Genomic DNA, 17,963 nt, shown 5'->3' with positions numbered 1-17,963 from the left:
TTATTATGGTTTATTTAGCTATTCCCCCCCCCCATTTTTTTGGACATCTAAGGTCCAAGTGATGAAGCAACACTGAAAATGAATATATGATTTCAAGTGCATGGTAATGGCACACACAGAAAAATGCATTCACAGGAAAATATGGTGTTTTCTGCTTTGTGTGCATGTTAATTTTATAGGCAGAGAGAGGATCAGTCCCTTTGGGGTCTTTACAGCAGCGCCCTCCCCGCTTTCTAAAGTGATTCCTACCCTTTAGTCCACAGAGAAGAGCCCCAGTCTGAAGGCTGGCATCATGGTAGAAGCCTGATTCCTGCCCTGGTTTCACTCACCTCCAGGGATGGTTTGCTCCACCCAGGGCCCTGGAGTCCTGCAGAAGCCTAGTGAGATCAGATGAACAGGCCTGTGGCTGGTGAGAGAGCCAGGTGCCTTCTCCAGTGGATGCCAGGTCAAGTCCAGGCAGTTGAGGCCTTGAGGGAGGAGTGGGTTTGATATTCAGTTCAGTTCAGTTCAGTCCAGCCGCTCAGTCGTGTCTGACTCTTTGCAACCCCATGAATCGCAGCACACCAGGCCTCCCTGTCCATCACCAACTCCCGGAGTTCACTCAGACTCACGTCCATCGAGTCCGTGATGCCATCCAGCCATCTCATCCTCTGTCGTCCCCTTCTCCTCCTGCCCCCAATCCCTCCCAGTGTCAGAATCTTTTCCAATGAGTCAACTCTTTGCATGAGGTAGCCAAAGTACTGGCATTTCAGCTTTAGCATCATTCCTTCCAAAGAAATCCCAGGGCTGATCTCCTTCAGAATGGACTGGTTAGATCTCCTTGCAGTCCAAGGGACTCTCAAGACTCTTCTCCAACGCCACAGTTCAAAAGCATCAATTCTTCGGCACTCAGCTTTCTTCACAGTCCAACTGTCACATCCATACGTGACCACTAAAACCATAGCTTTGACTAGACAAACCTTTGTTGGCATAGTAATGTCTCTGCTTTTGAATATGCTATTTAGGTTGGTCATAACTTTTCTTCCACGGAGTAAGCATCTTTTAATTTCATGGCTGCAGTCACCATCTGCAGTGATTTTGGAGCCCAAAAAGATAAAGTCTGACACTGTTTCCACTGTTTCCCCATCTATTTCCCATGAAGTGATGGGACCAGATGCCATGATCTTTGTTTTCTGAATGTTGAGCTTTAAGCCAACTTTTTCAGTCTCCACTTTCACTTTCATCAAGAGGCTTTTTAGTTCCTCTTCACTTTCTGCCATAAGGGTGATGTCATATAGGTTTCTCAAGAGGCAGGTCAGGTGGTCTGGTATTCCCATCTCTTTCGTTCAGTTCAGTTCAGTTCAGTCGCTCAGTCGTGTCCGACTGTTTGTGACCCCATGAATCGCAGCATGCCAGGCCTCCCTGTCCATCACCAACTCCCAGAGTTCACTCAGACTCAAGTCCATCGAGTCCTTGATGCCATCCAGCCATCTCATCCTCTGTCGTCCCCATCTCCTCCTGCCCCCAATCGCTCCCAGCATCAGAGTCTTTTCCAGTGAGTCAACTCTTCACATGAGGTGGCCAAAGTACTGGAGTTTCAGCTTCAGCATCATTCCTTCCAAAGAAATCCCAGGGCTGATCTCCTTCAGAATGGACTGGTTGGATCTCCTTGCAGTCCAAGGGACTCTCAAGAGTCTTCTCCGACACCGCAGTTCAAAAGCATCAATTCTTCAGCGCTCAGCTTTCTTCACAGTCCAACTCTCACATCCATACATGACTACTGGAAAAACCATAGCCTTGACTAGATGGACCTTAGTTGGCATAGTAATGTCTCTGCTTTTGAATATGCTATCTAGGTTGGTCATAACTTTTCTTCCAAGGAGTAAGTGTCCTTTAATTTCATGGCTGCAATCACCATCTGCAGTGATTTTGGAGCCCAAAAAAATAAAGTCTGACACTGTTTCCACTGTTTCCCCATCAATTTCCCATGAAGTGATGGGACCAGATGCCATGATCTTAGTTTTCTGAATGTTGAGCTTTAAGCCAACTTTTTCACTCTCCTCTTACACTTTCATCAAGAGGCCTTTTAGTTCCTCTTCACTTTCTGCCATAAGGGTGGTGTCATCTGCTTATCTCAGGTTATTGATATTTCTCCCAGAAATCTTGATTCCAGCTTGTGTTTCTTCCAGTTCAGCGTTTCTCATGATGTACTCTGCATAGAAGTTAAATAAGCAGGGTGACAATATACAGCCTTGACATACTCCTTTTCCTATTTGGAACCAGTCTGTTGTTCCATGTCCAGTTCTAACTGTTGCTTCCTGACCTGCATACAGATTTCTCAAGAGGCAGATTAGGTGGTCTGGTATTCCCATCTCTTTCAGAATTTTCCACAGTTTATTGTGATCCATACAGTCAGAGGCTTTGGCATAGTCAATAAAGCAGAAATAGATGTTTTTCTGGAACTCTCTTGCTTTTTCCATGATTCAGTGGATGTTGGCAATTTGATCTCTGGTTCCTCTGCCTTTTCTAAAACCAGCTTGAGCATCAGGAAGTTCACGGTTCACGTATTGCTGAAGCCTGGCTTGGAGAATTTTGAGCATTACTTTACTAGCGTGTGAGATGAGTGCAATTGTGCAGTAGTTTGAGCATTCTTTGGCATTGCCTTTCTTTGGGATTGGAATGAAAACTGACCTTTTCCAGTCCTATGGCCACTGCTGAGTTTTCCAAATTTGCTGGCATATTGAGTGCAGCACTTTCACAGCATCATCTTTCAGGATTTGAAACAGCTCCACTGGAATTCCATCACCTCCACTAGCTTTGTTCGTGGTGATGCTTTCTGAGGCCCACTTGACTTCACATTCCAAGATGACTGGCTCTAGATTAGTGATCATATCATCATGATTATCTGGGTCATGAAGATCTTTTTTGTACAGTTCTTCTGTGTATTCTTACCACCTCTTCTTAATATCTTCTGCTTCTGTTAGGTCCATACCATTTCTGTCCTTTATCGCACCCATCTTTGCATGAAATGTTCCCTTGGTATCTCTAATTTTCTTGAAGAGATCTCTAATCTTTCCCATTCTGTTGTTTTCCTCTGTTTCTTTGCATTGATTGCTGAAGAAGGCTTTCTTATCTCTTCTTGCTGTTCTTTGGAACTCTGCATTCAGATGCTTATATCTTTCCTTTTCTCCTTTGCTTTTCGCTTTGCTTCTTTTCACAGCTATTTGTAAGGCCTCCCCAGACAGCCATTTTGCTTTTTTTGCATTTCTTTTCCATGGGGATGGTCTGCCGGGGTCCAGCCCCGGTGGATCCAGGGAATTCGAAGGGTGGACGGCGTTGGCGTGGAAAGACTTGTTTGTTTATTAATGTAAGATTAGATTAAGAAACTATAGTGTAATAAGAAGATTAAGTGGAGGAAGAGGGCTGAATAGCTTGGTTTACGCGGAAGGCCAATAAAATTCCAGACAAGGAATTTGCACCATCTACGTTGGGCCACCGGCGCCCGCTTGAATATCTAAGGGTGCCTCGCCTTAAGCTCCCTTTCGTGCGGGTCTTAACAGCCGGGGCAAGTAAGTAGACCTGGCGAGCCTCCGCGCCCCAGATGGAGATTCAGCCTGAAGTTAAAGTAAAGAGCAGAGAGAGGGAAGGGGAGAGAAGAAGAGAGAGAGAGAGACATGGGGGGAGCCAGAGTCCCAAGAAACCAGGCCGAGAGACTAGTTCGAGAAACTGGTCCGATCCTTTATTGTTCAGAAGGCCTTTTATACTTTTGATAAAACATGGAGATCAATGGGTAACACAGAATTATGTAGCGTTCGCAGCCCAGACTCTTTCTATACATCATTTTGTATACAAAAGGTCTCAGGTGATTAACATTATCTTCTGGCCAAGAGGCTTGTTAACACTTTTTAGCTCTCTTCCTTAATGAATGTTAATTTTGTTTCCCCTGAAGTGTTTTTCTTTAATCTGCATCTCCTTAAAGCATTAAAGTTACATCTCTATAGAACAAAGGTGCAGTGGGATATAACAAAGAAGGTACTTAACTCGAAGATCTAATGTTGCTAATACCAGGTCTACTACTTGTTTTTCTATATACCAACTATATCTAAAAATAAAGGATATGAAAATTTGGCAGCAAGCATTGACTCAACAAATGAAACTTTTAATCAGTCCTATTCTAAAGATTTTGACTCTTCGGAAGCCCCTACATTCCTAGGATGTTTTAAGCTTCCTGTGCCTCCTGCGGTCAGGAGGCCTCAAACAATCACACTCGCAGAGTCCTGCAGGCAGGCTAGAAAGCCCATCGAAGGGGTTTTTGGATTGAAACACTCTTTCAAATGCAGAAGACTAAAGCCCTGAATTGACTTTTTCCAGAAAATGTCAGAAGAGTGGAAAAGCAGAGCACAAAAGCCGGCAGATTTTTGTTGGGGTACATGCTTAGGAATTTCCAGAGGGGTCCCTGAAGTCTGAGCACGCCTTGCGTATGTCAGCTTCCTTCCTCATGACCTTGTCACGGGCGGGATTCCTCACACTGGCTTCCGGCAATGGTCTTGATCCCTGTCTCCTGTACACTGTCACAAACCTCATTCCATAGTCCTTCAGGCACTCTATCTATCAGATCTAGTCCCTTAAATCTGTTTCTCACTTCCACTGTATAATCATAAGGGATTTGATTTAGGTCATACCTGAATGGTCTAGCGGTTTTCCCTACTTTCTTCAATTTAAGTTTGAATTTGGGAATAAGGAGTTCATGATCTGAGCCACAGTCAGCTCCTGGTCTTGTTTTTGTTAACCGTATAGAGCTTCTCCATCTTTGGCTGCATAGAATATAATCAATCTGATTTCGGTGTTGACCATCTGGTGATGTCCATGTGTAGAGTCTTCTCTTGTGTTGTTGGAAGAGGGTGTTTGCTATGACCAGTGCATTTTCTTGGCAAAACTCTATTAGTCTTTGCCCTGCTTCATTCCGCATTCCAAGGCCAAATTTGCCTGTTACTCCAAGTGTTTCTTGACTTCCTACTTTTGCATTCCAGTCCCCTATAATGAAAAGGACATCTTTTTTGGGTGTTAGTTCTAAAAGGTCTTGTAGGTCTTCATAAAACCGTTCAACTTCAGCTTCTTCAGCGTTACTGGTTGGGGTGTAGACTTGGATAACTGTGATATTGAATGGTTTGCCTTGGAGATGAACAGAGATCATTCTGTCGTTTTTGAGATTGCATCCAAGTACTGCATTTCGGACTCTTTTGTTGACCATGATGGCTACTCCATTTCTTCTGAGGGATTCCTGCCCGCAGTAGATATAATTGTCATTTGAGTTAAATTTACCCATTCTAGTCCATTTTAGTTCACTGATTCCTAGAATGTCGACGTTCACCCTTGCCATCTCTTGTTTGACCACTTCCAATTTGCCTTGATTCATGGACCTGACATTCCAGGTGCCTATGCAATATTGCTCTTTACAGCATCAGATCTTGCTTCTATTACCAGTCACATCCACAACTGGGTATTATTTTTGCTTTGGCTCCATCCCTTCATTCTTTCTGGAGTTATTTCTCCACTGATCTCCAGTAGCATATTGGGCACCTAATGACCTGGGGAGTTCCTCTTTTGGTATCCTATCATTTTGCCTTTTCATACTATTCATGGGGTTCTCAAGGCAAGAATACTGAAGTGGCTTGCCATTCCCTTCTCCAGTGGACCACGTTCTGTCAGACCTCTCCACCATGACCCGCCCATCTTGGGTTGCCCTGCAGGCGTGGCTTGGTTTCATTGAGTTAGACAAGGCTGTGGTCCTAGTGTGATTAGATTGACTGGTTTTCTGTGAGTATAGTTTCAGTGTGTCTATCCTCTGATGCCCTCTTGCAACACCTACCATCTTACTTGGGTTTCTCTTACCTTGGGCGTGGGTTATCTCTTCACAGCTGCTCTAACAAAGCACTCTTTCATTAGTGGTTCTTTTAAATTTTGGAGACAAAGAGCAAGATACCGCAAATTTTAATGTGAGCAGTTCCTGACTTGGTGGTGTTAGCAGCTAAGTCAGCTCTAAGAGTACAACTCTGGGGGCAGCATACCACAGCAGTAGGCAGGGCAGAGCCCACCATTATACATGGGTAACTCAGCAGGCACATGCAGGGGGAGGAGGCTGCAGGCTGCTGACATGATCAGACCAGGGCAGTGGGGCATGGCGGAAGGTGGAAGGAAGCACAGAAAGCCCCCAGAGGAGGACAGCGTGGACTGTGACGGGGCAGGGAGAGCAGACGCCACACCTCTGCCTCACGGTTGTGTGCTCAGGAGGGTTACTGACACCAGAACCCGGCCCCAAGCCCCACTGGGCCTTATCTGCCACCCAATTCTGTTCTGCAGATTTTCTCCCATTGTCTCTCCAAAGAAGACACCTCCAGGGGGAGGCTCTACCCAAATCTCCCACAACCCGGGGCTTCTGGGTTAGGGGGACTCTGCCCCTGCAGAGGGGCTCTTCCCTTCCCCTGGCCTGCCAGCCTCACTGTTCTCCAGGGGCATCCCTGGCTGCACGCCAGACTGGACACCCCTCTCTCATTGTGTACAGAACTATCTCTATGGCACCAACCCTGGGCTTTGTGGGTCAAAGGAATATCTTTTCAGTTGAGAAAATTTACCCAAACATGAGCTTACTTTGATGAAGCTATGCTTTTTGGACCCAGAACCACAGTAAATAACCCAGGCTGTAGCTGAGGAGAGTTGGGAGGTGCTGGGAAAGCTTTGGCAGCTTCTAAGAACAGCACTTGCAACAGTCTTGTGCTGAGAATGTTCTCTATCGAGATTCTGGGCACAGTGGGTCTCTTACCATTCCAGAGTGGACTAGTAGGACCCACTGGACGTGCCCCTACAGCTGTCCTCATGGCCCAACGTTGTCCACTGATCCAGCAGGGGTATGTAGCCCTCATGGTGAGGGATGGAGACTCAGGCAGTCTAGAGGAATCCTGTGAGGCTTCCTTCTGCGTTCTTCCCCACATGCGGGTGTGCACCTCCCAGCAGGGAGAACTCAGCCATGTGACTGTCAGCCCTTCTTATTGGGCTGGGGGCTAGGGGGTTGGTCCAGGACAGCACACACCCCACCCCCCCCACCCCTGCCGATACCAGAATCCAAAGAGGCTGAAGTCCTTTATGTAGCATGGTGTAGTATTTGCATATGACCAACATCCATCTTCCCATATACTCCAAGTCATCTTCAGCTTACTTAATATAAAATACCTAATAGAATATACTTAAGAATAATAAAAAAAAAAGAATAATAATAATACCTAATGACCTTCCTGGGTTGGGAATATCCCCTGGAGAAGGAAATGGCAACCCACTCCAGTATCCTTGCCTGGAAAATCCCATGGACGGAGGAGGCTGGTGGGCTGCAGTCCATGGAGTCGCAAAGAGTCAGGCACGATTGAGCAACTAACACTACTACTAATAGAAAGTAAATGCTTTGTAAATACGGTTTAAATGTTATGTTAATAGTTGCGGATCTGTGTAAACAGTTACTGCCCTGCACAGATGTGTGGTAACTATTTAAATAGTATTCAAGTGTTGCTTTCTGGAACTTTACGAAAAAAAATTTTTTCCCCAGTATTTTCAGTCAGAAGTTGGTTGAATCCATGGATGAGGAACTCGGGGTAGGCAGTGCTTCTGCCTAAGGAAGCTGGTTAGAGCATGGTGCAGAGGGCTGTGTCTTGGAGCTCCACCTGTGCTGATACTGGAAGCTCTGCTCCAGGAAAATGCAGAGCTGCAACAGTAGCTGAGGATGGTTGAGGGCTCCGTGCCCAACTTGGCATTCTAGTCCCTTCAGTGTTACTCTTGCTGGGAGTTCAGTTTATTCCCATTTAACAGAGGTGGTAACTGAGGCCAGGGTCTAGGCAGAGAGACTCTGGAGGGCCCACAGGAGGAGGTCCTCCATGCCCCCTGGCCCACACCCTGTCCTCAGCAGCACGGGCTCCCCAGGGAGCGGCTGAAAATGCAGGTCCCTGTGGGGATGCCAGTGGCCACTGCAGCCCAGGACAGAGCTGAGAAGAAGCTGTGTCTCTGGAATGGTCCCTCCCCCATCCTGCTGTAATTCAGCCCATTTGCCCCAATTGCCAACCCCCTAAACTCTAGAACCGTGGTTCTCAAAGCCTGGTTCCCCCACAGGCAGCACCTGCAGGACCTGAGATCACATTAGAAATGCAAATTCCCAGGTCCCAACCCCAGAACTCCTGAATTGAAACTGGAGGCGGGTCCCAGGTCACAGAGGTCTGTGACCTCTGTCTGGAATGTGAGGTCCCCTGGTCTCTTCCCTTTTAGCCTTGGCCCCGCTGTATGTGAGCCTCACGGGCTCATATTAAGTCTATCATCATGAGATGAGGCAGCAGTAGGTGCTCACTAAGTCCTGCTGGTGAGTCCTTAACAGGCATCTCCTAAATGCCCACCCTGTGCTCGGGTCTGTGCACCCAGAGGTCGGGTCCAGTGGCGGAGGTGGAGACTGTAAGCAAAAGCCCAGCACAGTTTGGAAATGGGAAGAACCCTCCAGAAATGCATGTTCCCAGACACCAGCCAAGGCCTGCTGGACTAACCATGCCTGGAAACTTCCCCAAGCAGGGTGGGACCTCCGCAGCTGATCAAGCCAAGGTGCAGGCAGGAAAACAACAGGAGGCCCAGTGGCTGGGCTGAGAGCCAGGACCTGGGATCGCTGCTGTCCGCGTGCTCACAGGACCTCTCTCCTCTCTCCTCTCCAGTGTGGGGCTGCCTTCCAGGAGGATGACGTCATCGTGCTCAATGGCACCAAGGAAGACGTGGAAGTGCTGAAGAGTAGGATGGAAGAGAGGCGGCTGCGAGCCAAGCTGGGGAAGGTACCGCATCCTGGGCTTTTCCCTCAGCCTCTGAGTCTGGGCAAAAGTAGATCCTGCCCAGCTATGGCCCCTGCTCGGAGCCTGTTGCAACCCCACAACCACACTGCTGGCGGCGCCCTCAGGGTTTGCTGTGATGGAGGTGGCTTTTATGACCTAGAAGAGCCCTGGGCTCTAGGAAGATTCCTCGCAGCTTGGGCTCCATGGTCTGCTCTGCACTCAGCTTCCTCATCAGTGTGGAGGGAGGAGTGGTCAGCCCAGCCACAGGGGATGGGCATGGGCAGGAGAGTAGAGAACAGCCTTCCCACCACGGGAGCCGCTGCTTGGTCTCTCCTCCCGCCCACCTGTTTTGAGTGGCGCCTCGGTGAGCATCAAGTGCAGGCAACACTCTGGGTGGGGTATGGGGGTGCAGGCTTTGTTTTGTGCCCCAGGCTCAAAACAACTGATCAGCTAAGAAATGTGTTCAATATGCCATCGATTCTGTATCCAGCAGTAAATTTTGTTATTTCTTGAGTACTTAAGGTGATAGCTATGGTCTTTTTTCATTCTTAAAAAAAAAAGTTAGGTTTAGGTTAAATGTGAGAGTAACTCCCATGTCCTCAGAACTAAGGCAAAAGAATGCCTAAAATACTAGAAAATTGAGGCCATAAAATTGTGGGGAAGGAAAAATAGCCTGCCTGTTTTTATGCAGTTGGAGTACATCTACCAGTGATGTAATAGTTAAAGATTTTTCAGGTTATTCTTTTTTAAAAATCATAATAGAGGAAGGTGCATAATAGAGAAAGGACTATATCACTCTCAAATAATATGTAATTCATGCTCATGGGACTTTAAAAGCCTGATGCTTGAGAATGTAGTGTTGGTATTATGTGTCCAGCATTCTCAGAAAGAGCTAAACCATTTGGGTTTCCTCCTCTTATTGTCTCACTTAGGTAGAAAATAAATAATGTGTGTGAATTATTCTGTAGTACAGGAAATTGTGTCCAACTTCTGTGATCAAATGCCAATAGAAGTGTTCCCCGAAGTGGTCTTATACTGGGTTATTACAACATTCATGAGGATAAAGAGCCACTCTGTGTTTTAAAGGGGTGACTTTAGGTTTAGGAGCAATTAAATCTATAAATGAGTTCATTTTAAGTTGGTTTTTTAAATGGCTGTGATCTCATTATCAAACGAGCAAAAAAAGAAAAAGTTTGAGATGTTTTTGACAGAGGACATTTACCAAAAAGGATCTGCCTGTCCTTGATTGCTATCAATCAAGTTCAGTTTTTAGAAAGCACAGAAGGGGAAGATTGTGTTTTGAAGAAAGTGTTAGTAGAGATGGTGGTGTGGTCATAGCCCTCTTACCTTAGTTGTCTCCTGTGTCCCAGGCTTCCGCCAAGTTGTTGAAAGCCCAGCGGAGCTAACCTGCCCATCTCCACAGGGTCCTCCCTGGAGCTTCTGGGAATGCCTCTTAGAGACGGCTGCCAGGAAACCAAAATATTTCCCAAATATACCCACAGCTAAGAATAGGACATAGCATTTCCTTTCTAATGCCCCGTTGCCCGTGCTTTTCAAACATCATAACCTTAGCTGTGAGTGGAGGGCTTACAAGTCAGTTTTCTGTATTATTTTTGAACCATGATATGTTACCCTCAAAGTTGAATGCATGTCTTGCCTGTTTGAAATGAACAGGACATTGTGTTTTGGACAGGTGTTATGAATCACATGGCATATCTATACATTTTGAGACCAAGAGGCCACTGCCTGAGCAGGGTCTCTGATGTTTTCTAGAAATGGGATGTTTTCTAAATATGGGAGCCTCCTGAAAGGGTTAGGCTGTGTATCTTTAGCGCCACCTTTTGCATATTGAAGGAAATGGCATGATTAAAGTAAATTCCCTCAGTGAAGAGAGTCCTGTTTGTCCTATGATTGAATCAGCTGTGTGGTTTTTAATATTCTTTTCTCTTAATGTTTATTTATGGCTGCACTGGGTCTTCATTGCTGCGTGGGCCTTCTCTAGTTGTGATGCATGGGCTTCTCATTGCGGTGGCTTCTCATTGCAGAGCATGGCCTCTAGGGTGTGCGAACTTCAGTAGTTGTGACGCACAGGCTTAGTTGCTCCTCGGCCTGTGGGATCTTCTCAGTTCAGGGATCGAACTTATGTCTCTTACATTGTTAGGTGGGTTCTTTACTACTGCGCCAGCAGGGAAGCCCAGCTGTGTGGTTTTTAGAAGTTTCATTTCTTAATTTTTTGCTGACCAGCTTAACTATTATGAGCAACAGAATTCTAACAGAAGTAATCCACAGTTGAGAATTGGCTAAAATGTTCTTTAGTACAGGCCTCAAGTCCTTAGTTAAATACACAAATGTCAGAGCATTTTGACCACTTTGAAGAGGTCTTCCTGAAGAGATTAGGATTCAGTCCATAGTTATCCTATCTGGATTTATGTTATTATCCAGCTAACTGCTCTTATGTGTGTAGTGGTCACTATTAAAATGGACTGTTCTCACCGAAACTTGTCCTCCTCATTGAAATTGTCTGAGGATGTGGTTTTGGAATATAACTGTACAGCTGAGCAGATCTCTCCAGATGTGTATTGCATGAGGCATAAGTGTGCAGCCAGAAACACCTAGGCAGGACCAAGGTGCAAGGCTGAGGGTCAGAGTCATCTTCAGAGGGAGCCCTGCCCTAGGTGATCTGTGTCAGCCTGAAGTTGGACTCCCAGGCCAGTGGCAGCCACACGGACGTTAAAATCAGTGAATTGGAGCACATGTCCTCTCTCCTTTTCTTTCCACAGAAAACAAAGAAACCTAAGGCAGCAGAGTCTGTCTCAAAATCAGATGTCAGTGAAGGTAAGATGCTAAAAAGAAGTCCTTATTTAGCAAAAAGAAGACCTTAGGCCTGTTTTGCTAAATAAGTTCCTGCTTTGGTTTTGTTTTGCTTTGTTTTTTCACAGAAACCCCAGGACCATCAAAAATGAAAACAGGGAAGCCGGAAGAAACCAGCCTTGATACTCGAGAGAAGAAGACCAACTCGGCTCCCAAAAGTGCAGGTGGGTCCAGTTGAAATGACTGTGGGCCACTCAGACGGCTGGAGACCCGTGTGGTTGTGTCACTGTTTGTTGGGGTGACTCTGAAGACTGGAGCTTATCCTGATCATGTCTCCAGCTCTCTTGGGGGCTCCCTGAGCTCTCTTGGGGGGCGACTAGGAAGCAGTTGATTCTCCTTGGAGCAGAAGACCTGTCGGGATTGAAGCGGGTGTTCACACGTGCCATTGTCCAGTTTTCCTGAGGAGCCTGCTCATAGGGCCAGACGAACGGGGTGCAGAGACCAAAGACCTGACTCCGTCTTTCCCCATTTTAAGGCTGGGTTCTCTGTGCACCAGATGTGCGCTGGAGCCAGCCTCCCTCCTCTGGCCTCCCAACCAGGAGCTGTTTGGTGGCTAGTCCAGAATTTAGAGACCCTAGTATTTATTTCACAAAGAAGAGAAGCACAGGTGGATGAGGTGAGGAGTGAGTCATCTTGTGCTCATGGGTTCCAGCTACCCCTCCACATACCAGCCACCTGGCCTCAGGGTCTCATGTACGTCAGTCTCTGAAGCAGGGGCCAGTGCAAGTAGTGATTAAGCTGATTTTAAATGACAGATTTACATACAGCAGCTTCGTTTGTTTTTTGGGCTTGGTGATTGAGATACTGTATTTCAACATTCCTCCCCAGAAAGGAGGAGGGAAATTCCTGGGCTTAGTGGCCTCTCGAGAATGTGATGGTTGGAATGGTCTGCAGCCCTAGCCTCAAAGTTCAAAGCTTTTCGTTTTTCTAGCAGCACACGGGATCGCTTCTGGAAAAGCCGCAAAGAGGTCCATCGCCGACAGCGAAGAGTCAGAAGCTTACAAGTCTCTTTTCACCACCCACAGCTCTGCCAAGCGCTCCAAGGAGGAGTCGGCCCACTGGGTCACCCACACATCCTACTGCTTCTGAGGCCAGCGGTGCGGCCTCAGCTGGGCCCGGTGCACTTGCTCGTCCCCTTAAAGCTGGAGCCAGGCACGGTGCCTTCAGGCACAGTGGGGACTCTGTGACCCCGCTGGCCTCGCCCGTCACGCTGTCCCACTCACCTCCACCCTCTGTGCACTTGGACCTTCCCGCGGCCCTAAGAGCACGTTGGCTGCATATTTATGCTCAAAATAATTAAAGACTCCAGGTTTCTCCTGGGTGTGTGGTCAGCTCATTTTGATTAAAATTTTCATGGTTTTGCTGCCAATGGTTAATTAATTAAATAAGCCGAGTGAGACTGAACTTGAGAAAGGACGAGTTGAGTTTCAAGTACATTCTGCCTGCGGGGCTGTGAGAGGGAGTGTTTTGCACCAGAGCAGGGGACTTAGGGGGTTTCCTTGCTCCATCGCTGTGGTGAGAAAGGAGATTTAGTTGCGCACCTGATGATTTGGTACAGAAATTAAGTCTAAAGTCTGCTTTTTCTCTCACCTCTGTGTTTTCCTTCTTCCACTAATATTTGAGTAAGAAACTTGCAGCCATTGCATTGTTAGTGACAGTAATTCTGTGACGTCATGTCAATTCCACGTTCTCTCTCAGCAGATTATGAAAAGGGAAACTGGACATAAAATTGGTATGTCTCATGCATAAAGTGTGTTAAAGTCAGTAATTAATGAAACTGCTCTATAGGCAGGAGCATCAAGATTGCGAGCCCTGCCTTCTGGAGACAGGGACATGTTACTGACATGGTTCTTTATAGGAGATCTGGGGCATGGGGTTCCATTAAAAAGCAGGCAGAGGAAACACAACACTGTAAATCAACTATACTTCAGGAAAATAAAATTTTTTTAAAAGCAGCCAAAGGAGCTGGGAGAGGAGGTTGGAAGCGGGAGGGAGCAGCCTGGGGTTGGGGAGGGGAAGGGGCTGGAGAGCCGAAGCCAGGCTGCTCTGTCACCCTGTCCTCTGCCTTAGCGTTCTGGGGAGTTGGACCCCAGGATATGTGAATATAGATGCATTTTCATCAGATTATATTAACATCAGTGAATTTTTATTGCGGACTTTTTCCAAAAGAGATGTGAAAATTACCGTTTGTGTACATTACATACAGATACATCTAGTTATGATCACCGTGCCTATTTCTGATCAACCCTGGGGTCTCACACTCCTGTAAGCTCTCTACCCGGGAGCCCCCTGCCCCTGAAGCTAGGGGGAGTGTGAGCCCCGAGTCAGCCTGTGTGGTACGTCCGACTCTCCTCTGTCTCCCCTTCTGATTTCACATCCTCTCACAAAACTTCCCTGGGCTCGACACAGTCAGAGGCTGAGCGCAGACACCCCATGGACCCTGGGTTGCAGCAGCAGAAGTCTTCTTTCCGAGGAATAAGTGTGAATCAGATGACCCAGCGGAACAGGTGCAAGCCCTGTGTTCCGCTAGTTGGGATTTTTTTTGTTTTGTGTCACTTTCTGAAGCTGGTGGTCTCGAACGCAGTAGCCTGTGGGCCTGGTTGTGTTCCTGGCAGTGGCCTCTATCCGTGGCTCCCCTGTCGCCTCACCGTCCCCACACCTGCCTGGATGTCAGCCTTTCCCCCACTTCATCCAGCCAACTGATCATCCCTCACACTCTGCCCGGATGTCTTCTTCAGGAAAACCTGCCCGCCTGAACTAATCTCCAGCTACCCCCTCGCACTCTTAAAGCTCTCATTTCTTACCACAATTTTTTTGTGTTTTTGGCCATGCCGTTCAGCCTGCAGCATCTTCATTCCCCAATCAGGGATCGAACCTGTGTCCCCTGCATTGGAGTCTTAACCATTGTATCACCAGGGAAGTTCCCTCATCAGTTTGTTTTTTCACTGTAATAACAGTTCAGTCCCTGCATTTGGAAGATCCCTTCTAGAAAGGAATGGCTGCCCACTCCAGGATTCTTGCCTGGAGAATCCCATAGACAGAGGAGTCTGGTGGGCTACAGTTCATGGGATCACAAAGAGTCAGACATGACTGAACAACTAACACTTTCACTTTTCAATAGCAGTTATATTAAATATTAAAAGTTAGTTTTCATTTACATTTGAAATTGAGATGTCCAATCTCCATTGTTTTTCCAAAGAACTAACAGGAAAAAAAGATCACCTAAAAGGATGGAGCTTCTTTAAGGCTAGCTATTCACAAACTTCACATTGGCATTTTTCTTCAGTTTTCATCTCAGCTATTAGTACTTATTAGTCTAAAACTCAAACATAGTTTGCTAATGAACAACTGCACACTTCATATTCTGACCGTTTGATAACTGGTCATGTAAAACATGCTCAAATGTTGATTTGTCTTCAATTTATAAATAGTAAAAATAAAGCAAAAAAGGTCTTTCGTAATTCCCTTATCACAATTTTAATGAAATAAATGATACTCTTAATTAAGCCAGGCATGGTACACTCAGGTGATGTCAGTGAATGTGGATGTGAGGTGATAGGAGGTGGTGGGGAAGTAGAACGTGGCCTCCGAAGGGGCGGTTCCTACTTGGCTCCAGCAGAGAGGGGCCGTGTGTTATCAGATCTTCCGTACTTTTCAGGGAAATCAGAAATCTGAGCTTTGTAAATGGAGCTCCCCCACCCCCATTTAAATACCCCAGCCAAAGCAAGAGATGCAGGAGACTTGGTTTGATCCCTGGGTCGGGAAGATCCCCTGGAGGAGGAAATGGCAACCCACTCCAGTATTCTTTGCTGGAGAATCCCATGGACAGAAGAGCCTGGCGGGCTACAGTCCCCGGGGTCACAAAGAGTCACAAACGACTTAGCGACTGAGCACAATCCTTTTTCAGAACAGTATAGGCCACGCAAAACACATGAGTAGCTCCTAGTTTGCAGCCTCTGGTTTAATATCTTTCTTTCCCATTCGGCTTTCTGCTCCACGGGGGCACATGCCTCGAGTCTGCTCTGCTCACCACAGTGTCTGGATTCAACAAATGGAAAAATAAAAATAGGAGATGGATCCACCCTCCCAGTAGAGCACCAGGCTCAAAGCATACACTGGCAAGGAGATGGCATTTTGTCACTCCCGGCCTCTTTTTCGACTGCTCGCTGGAAATAACGCCATTTCCCTTTAAATCCTACTCCCAGGCAACCCCCTCAAGCCTCTTTATCTTCCACCCTGAAGTCATCACAATGGCCAGAGCAGGTTCTGGCTGGGGGGGGGGGGGGGCGCGGGGGGGGGCCTCTGTGACATCACCAACGATCCAGCCCTGCCTGGTCCCCTGTCTCCAGGTACAAGGGCATACCAGCCCACTGTGAGCCACATCCTGCACCACCTCTGCTCACCATGCAGTCTCTGAAATGGTGCTTGTTCTTGCCTCTGTGTCTGTCCTGCGGCTATGCCTTTATGTTTTCTTCTCTGAGAGATAAACCCAAAGAAACCCAGGGGAAGGTGCCCTGCGGAGGGCACTTTCGAATTCGGCAGAATCTACCAGAGCATACCCAAAGCTGGCTTGGGAGCAAGTGGCTCTGGCTCGTTTTTATTGTTGTGCTGTACATGATACTGAAGTTTCGAGGAGATGGTGAGAAGAAGGTAAGGGTGGCTCCGTTTGTTACTCCACAGTGATTCCATCTCAGAAAACTCGGACTCAAGAGAAAGAGATGCTCTCGTTATTACAGGCAAGACTGTTAGGTATAACAAGTTCGAATATGGAGTATCTACTCCCAGTCCTGAGTGTGCTAGTTAACTCATTTCCCCACATATCCTTAGAGAAAACTAGACCTGAGCTCACAGAGGTTGGGACTCATATAGTTGAAGGCCACCTTTTGTTTATTAGGCAACTAGAACTTTGGCTCAATGTTTATCCTGTTAAATCAGGTTTTTTTCAAATGAGGATAGATTCCAGAACTTGGTATGTTTCAGGTCAAAATTATTTACAGAGCCAGATTCACTGCCCCTGACTTTTCATTTCCCTGGCATCTGAATTATTACCAGTTGCTGAACTGAATGGAAGTGGTATCATTATTCCAAGTAAAGGAAAAGATGTGTCATAAAGGGTCAGAGGTGTAAAGAAGTAACAGCCTGTCCATGAAGTGGCTGAAGAGCTCTGAGAAGGGGATGGGAAGGGAAATATGGTGGCTTGTTCCCTCTTCAACAAACCCAAAGCTCCAGGATACTGTGTCCAAACTGATGGGAGCAGGGGATTGGCAAACCTTTTCTGCAAAAGGTCGCATAGTCGATATTTTCAGCTTTGTAGCCCATTCAGTCTCTGTTGCAAGGACTCTGCCCTTTGAGCATGAAAGCAGTCACAGACTATAGGCAAATGAATGAGCCTGGCTGTTCCAATAAAGCTTTATCAACAAAAACAGCTGGCAGGCCAGATTTGGCCATCATTTGCCAGTCCTTTGACTAGATCAATGCTAGAGCCAACTTCTCTCAGGTGAGCCCAACTCTCTTAGAACTCCGTCAACACAAACCAGCAATGTCAATGGTATCATTCACCCTGAATATCTTTCTTGACAGGTGCAGACTCCTCCCACCCTTCGGGGATGTACATTTCGCCCTCCAGGAAGGAAAAACGCTTCACCCAACAAAAACCATGCATTCAATAGCTTAACCCGGCTCGAGATGGACCTTGTGAAATTTGTGTCCAGGGTGCGGAATCTGAAAGTCAGCATGGCAACCAGCAGTCACTTCAGGCTTCAGAACTTAGGGAATGTAGATCCACACCATAACATTACAATATATGAGATTTGGGGCAAAGACGACTTTGCCGATTGAGTGGGTTTGTGTGTCCAAGAAGGAGAGGAAAAGTTTGGTACTGACAAACTGTATCCAAACTATAAAACTGTTGTGAAGAAAAGCAATTCTCGAATTTGTGACCTTTTTCCGTTCTCATTTTTTTTTAAACCAGAAAAAAAAAAAAAAACGTGAGGCCAGAAGCCATTGCCGTTACAGTCTTTGTTTCTTAGCTCCTCTAGAGCTGAGGGTGGAGAGAAGCGTGAGGACAGTGACATTTGCATTGGGTGACAAGCTTGGCCACTGCGCTGTGGCCTTCATAGAATAAGGCTTGGGAGATTTTGGGATAAGATGCTAATATTATTTCTGTAATAGCTTATCTTTATAGTAGCTATTTTTGGAAAGGGCAGAAAACTATTTTTTCTCTAATTTACTACATTACAAAGGACAATTTTAATTATAGGTTTAAAA

General features: G+C 46.5%; 2 protein-coding genes across 3 annotated transcripts in view; both read left to right on the top strand.

The window, feature by feature from the left end:
• RTFDC1 (replication termination factor 2 domain containing 1) overlaps window positions 1-13,032 on the top strand; it is a 47,288-nt gene extending 34,256 nt beyond the window's left edge. Inside the window, exons 6-9 of one of the 2 annotated variants that reach the window (XM_005688320.3) lie at window positions 8,715-8,828; window positions 11,606-11,660; window positions 11,765-11,860; window positions 12,631-13,032. In XM_005688320.3, the coding sequence (XP_005688377.1) occupies window positions 8,715-8,828; window positions 11,606-11,660; window positions 11,765-11,860; window positions 12,631-12,785 (420 nt within the window). In that variant the 3' untranslated portion in view covers window positions 12,786-13,032. Of the gene's footprint in view, window positions 1-8,714; window positions 8,829-11,605; window positions 11,661-11,764; window positions 11,861-12,627 lie in introns of both variants that reach the window. The other variant, XM_005688319.3, reaches the window with a different exon arrangement.
• LOC102178461 (protein FAM209A) lies at window positions 16,101-17,534 on the top strand. Its single transcript, XM_005688434.3, has 2 exons — window positions 16,101-16,346; window positions 17,277-17,534. Exons 1-2 carry the CDS (start codon window positions 16,101-16,103, stop codon window positions 17,532-17,534), a joined length of 504 nt encoding a protein of 167 aa, XP_005688491.1.

The sequence above is a fragment of the Capra hircus genome, chromosome 13 (assembly GCF_001704415.2).
Source record: "Capra hircus breed San Clemente chromosome 13, ASM170441v1, whole genome shotgun sequence".
Classification (NCBI taxonomy): Eukaryota; Metazoa; Chordata; class Mammalia; order Artiodactyla; family Bovidae; genus Capra; species Capra hircus.
This window is presented reverse-complemented; position numbering and strand designations above follow the sequence as displayed.

What these genes read in the sequence shown, in the direction of transcription:
- LOC102178461 (XM_005688434.3), top strand. Translation starts at nt 16,101, where the DNA reads ATGCAGTCTCTGAAATGGTGCTTGTTCTTGCCTCTGTGTCTGTCCTGC. An exon ending in GAGGAGATGGTGAGAAGAAG is followed by an intron (nt 16,347 to 17,276) that starts GTAAGGGTGGCT and finishes CTTTCTTGACAG; the next exon opens with GTGCAGACTCCTCCCACCCT.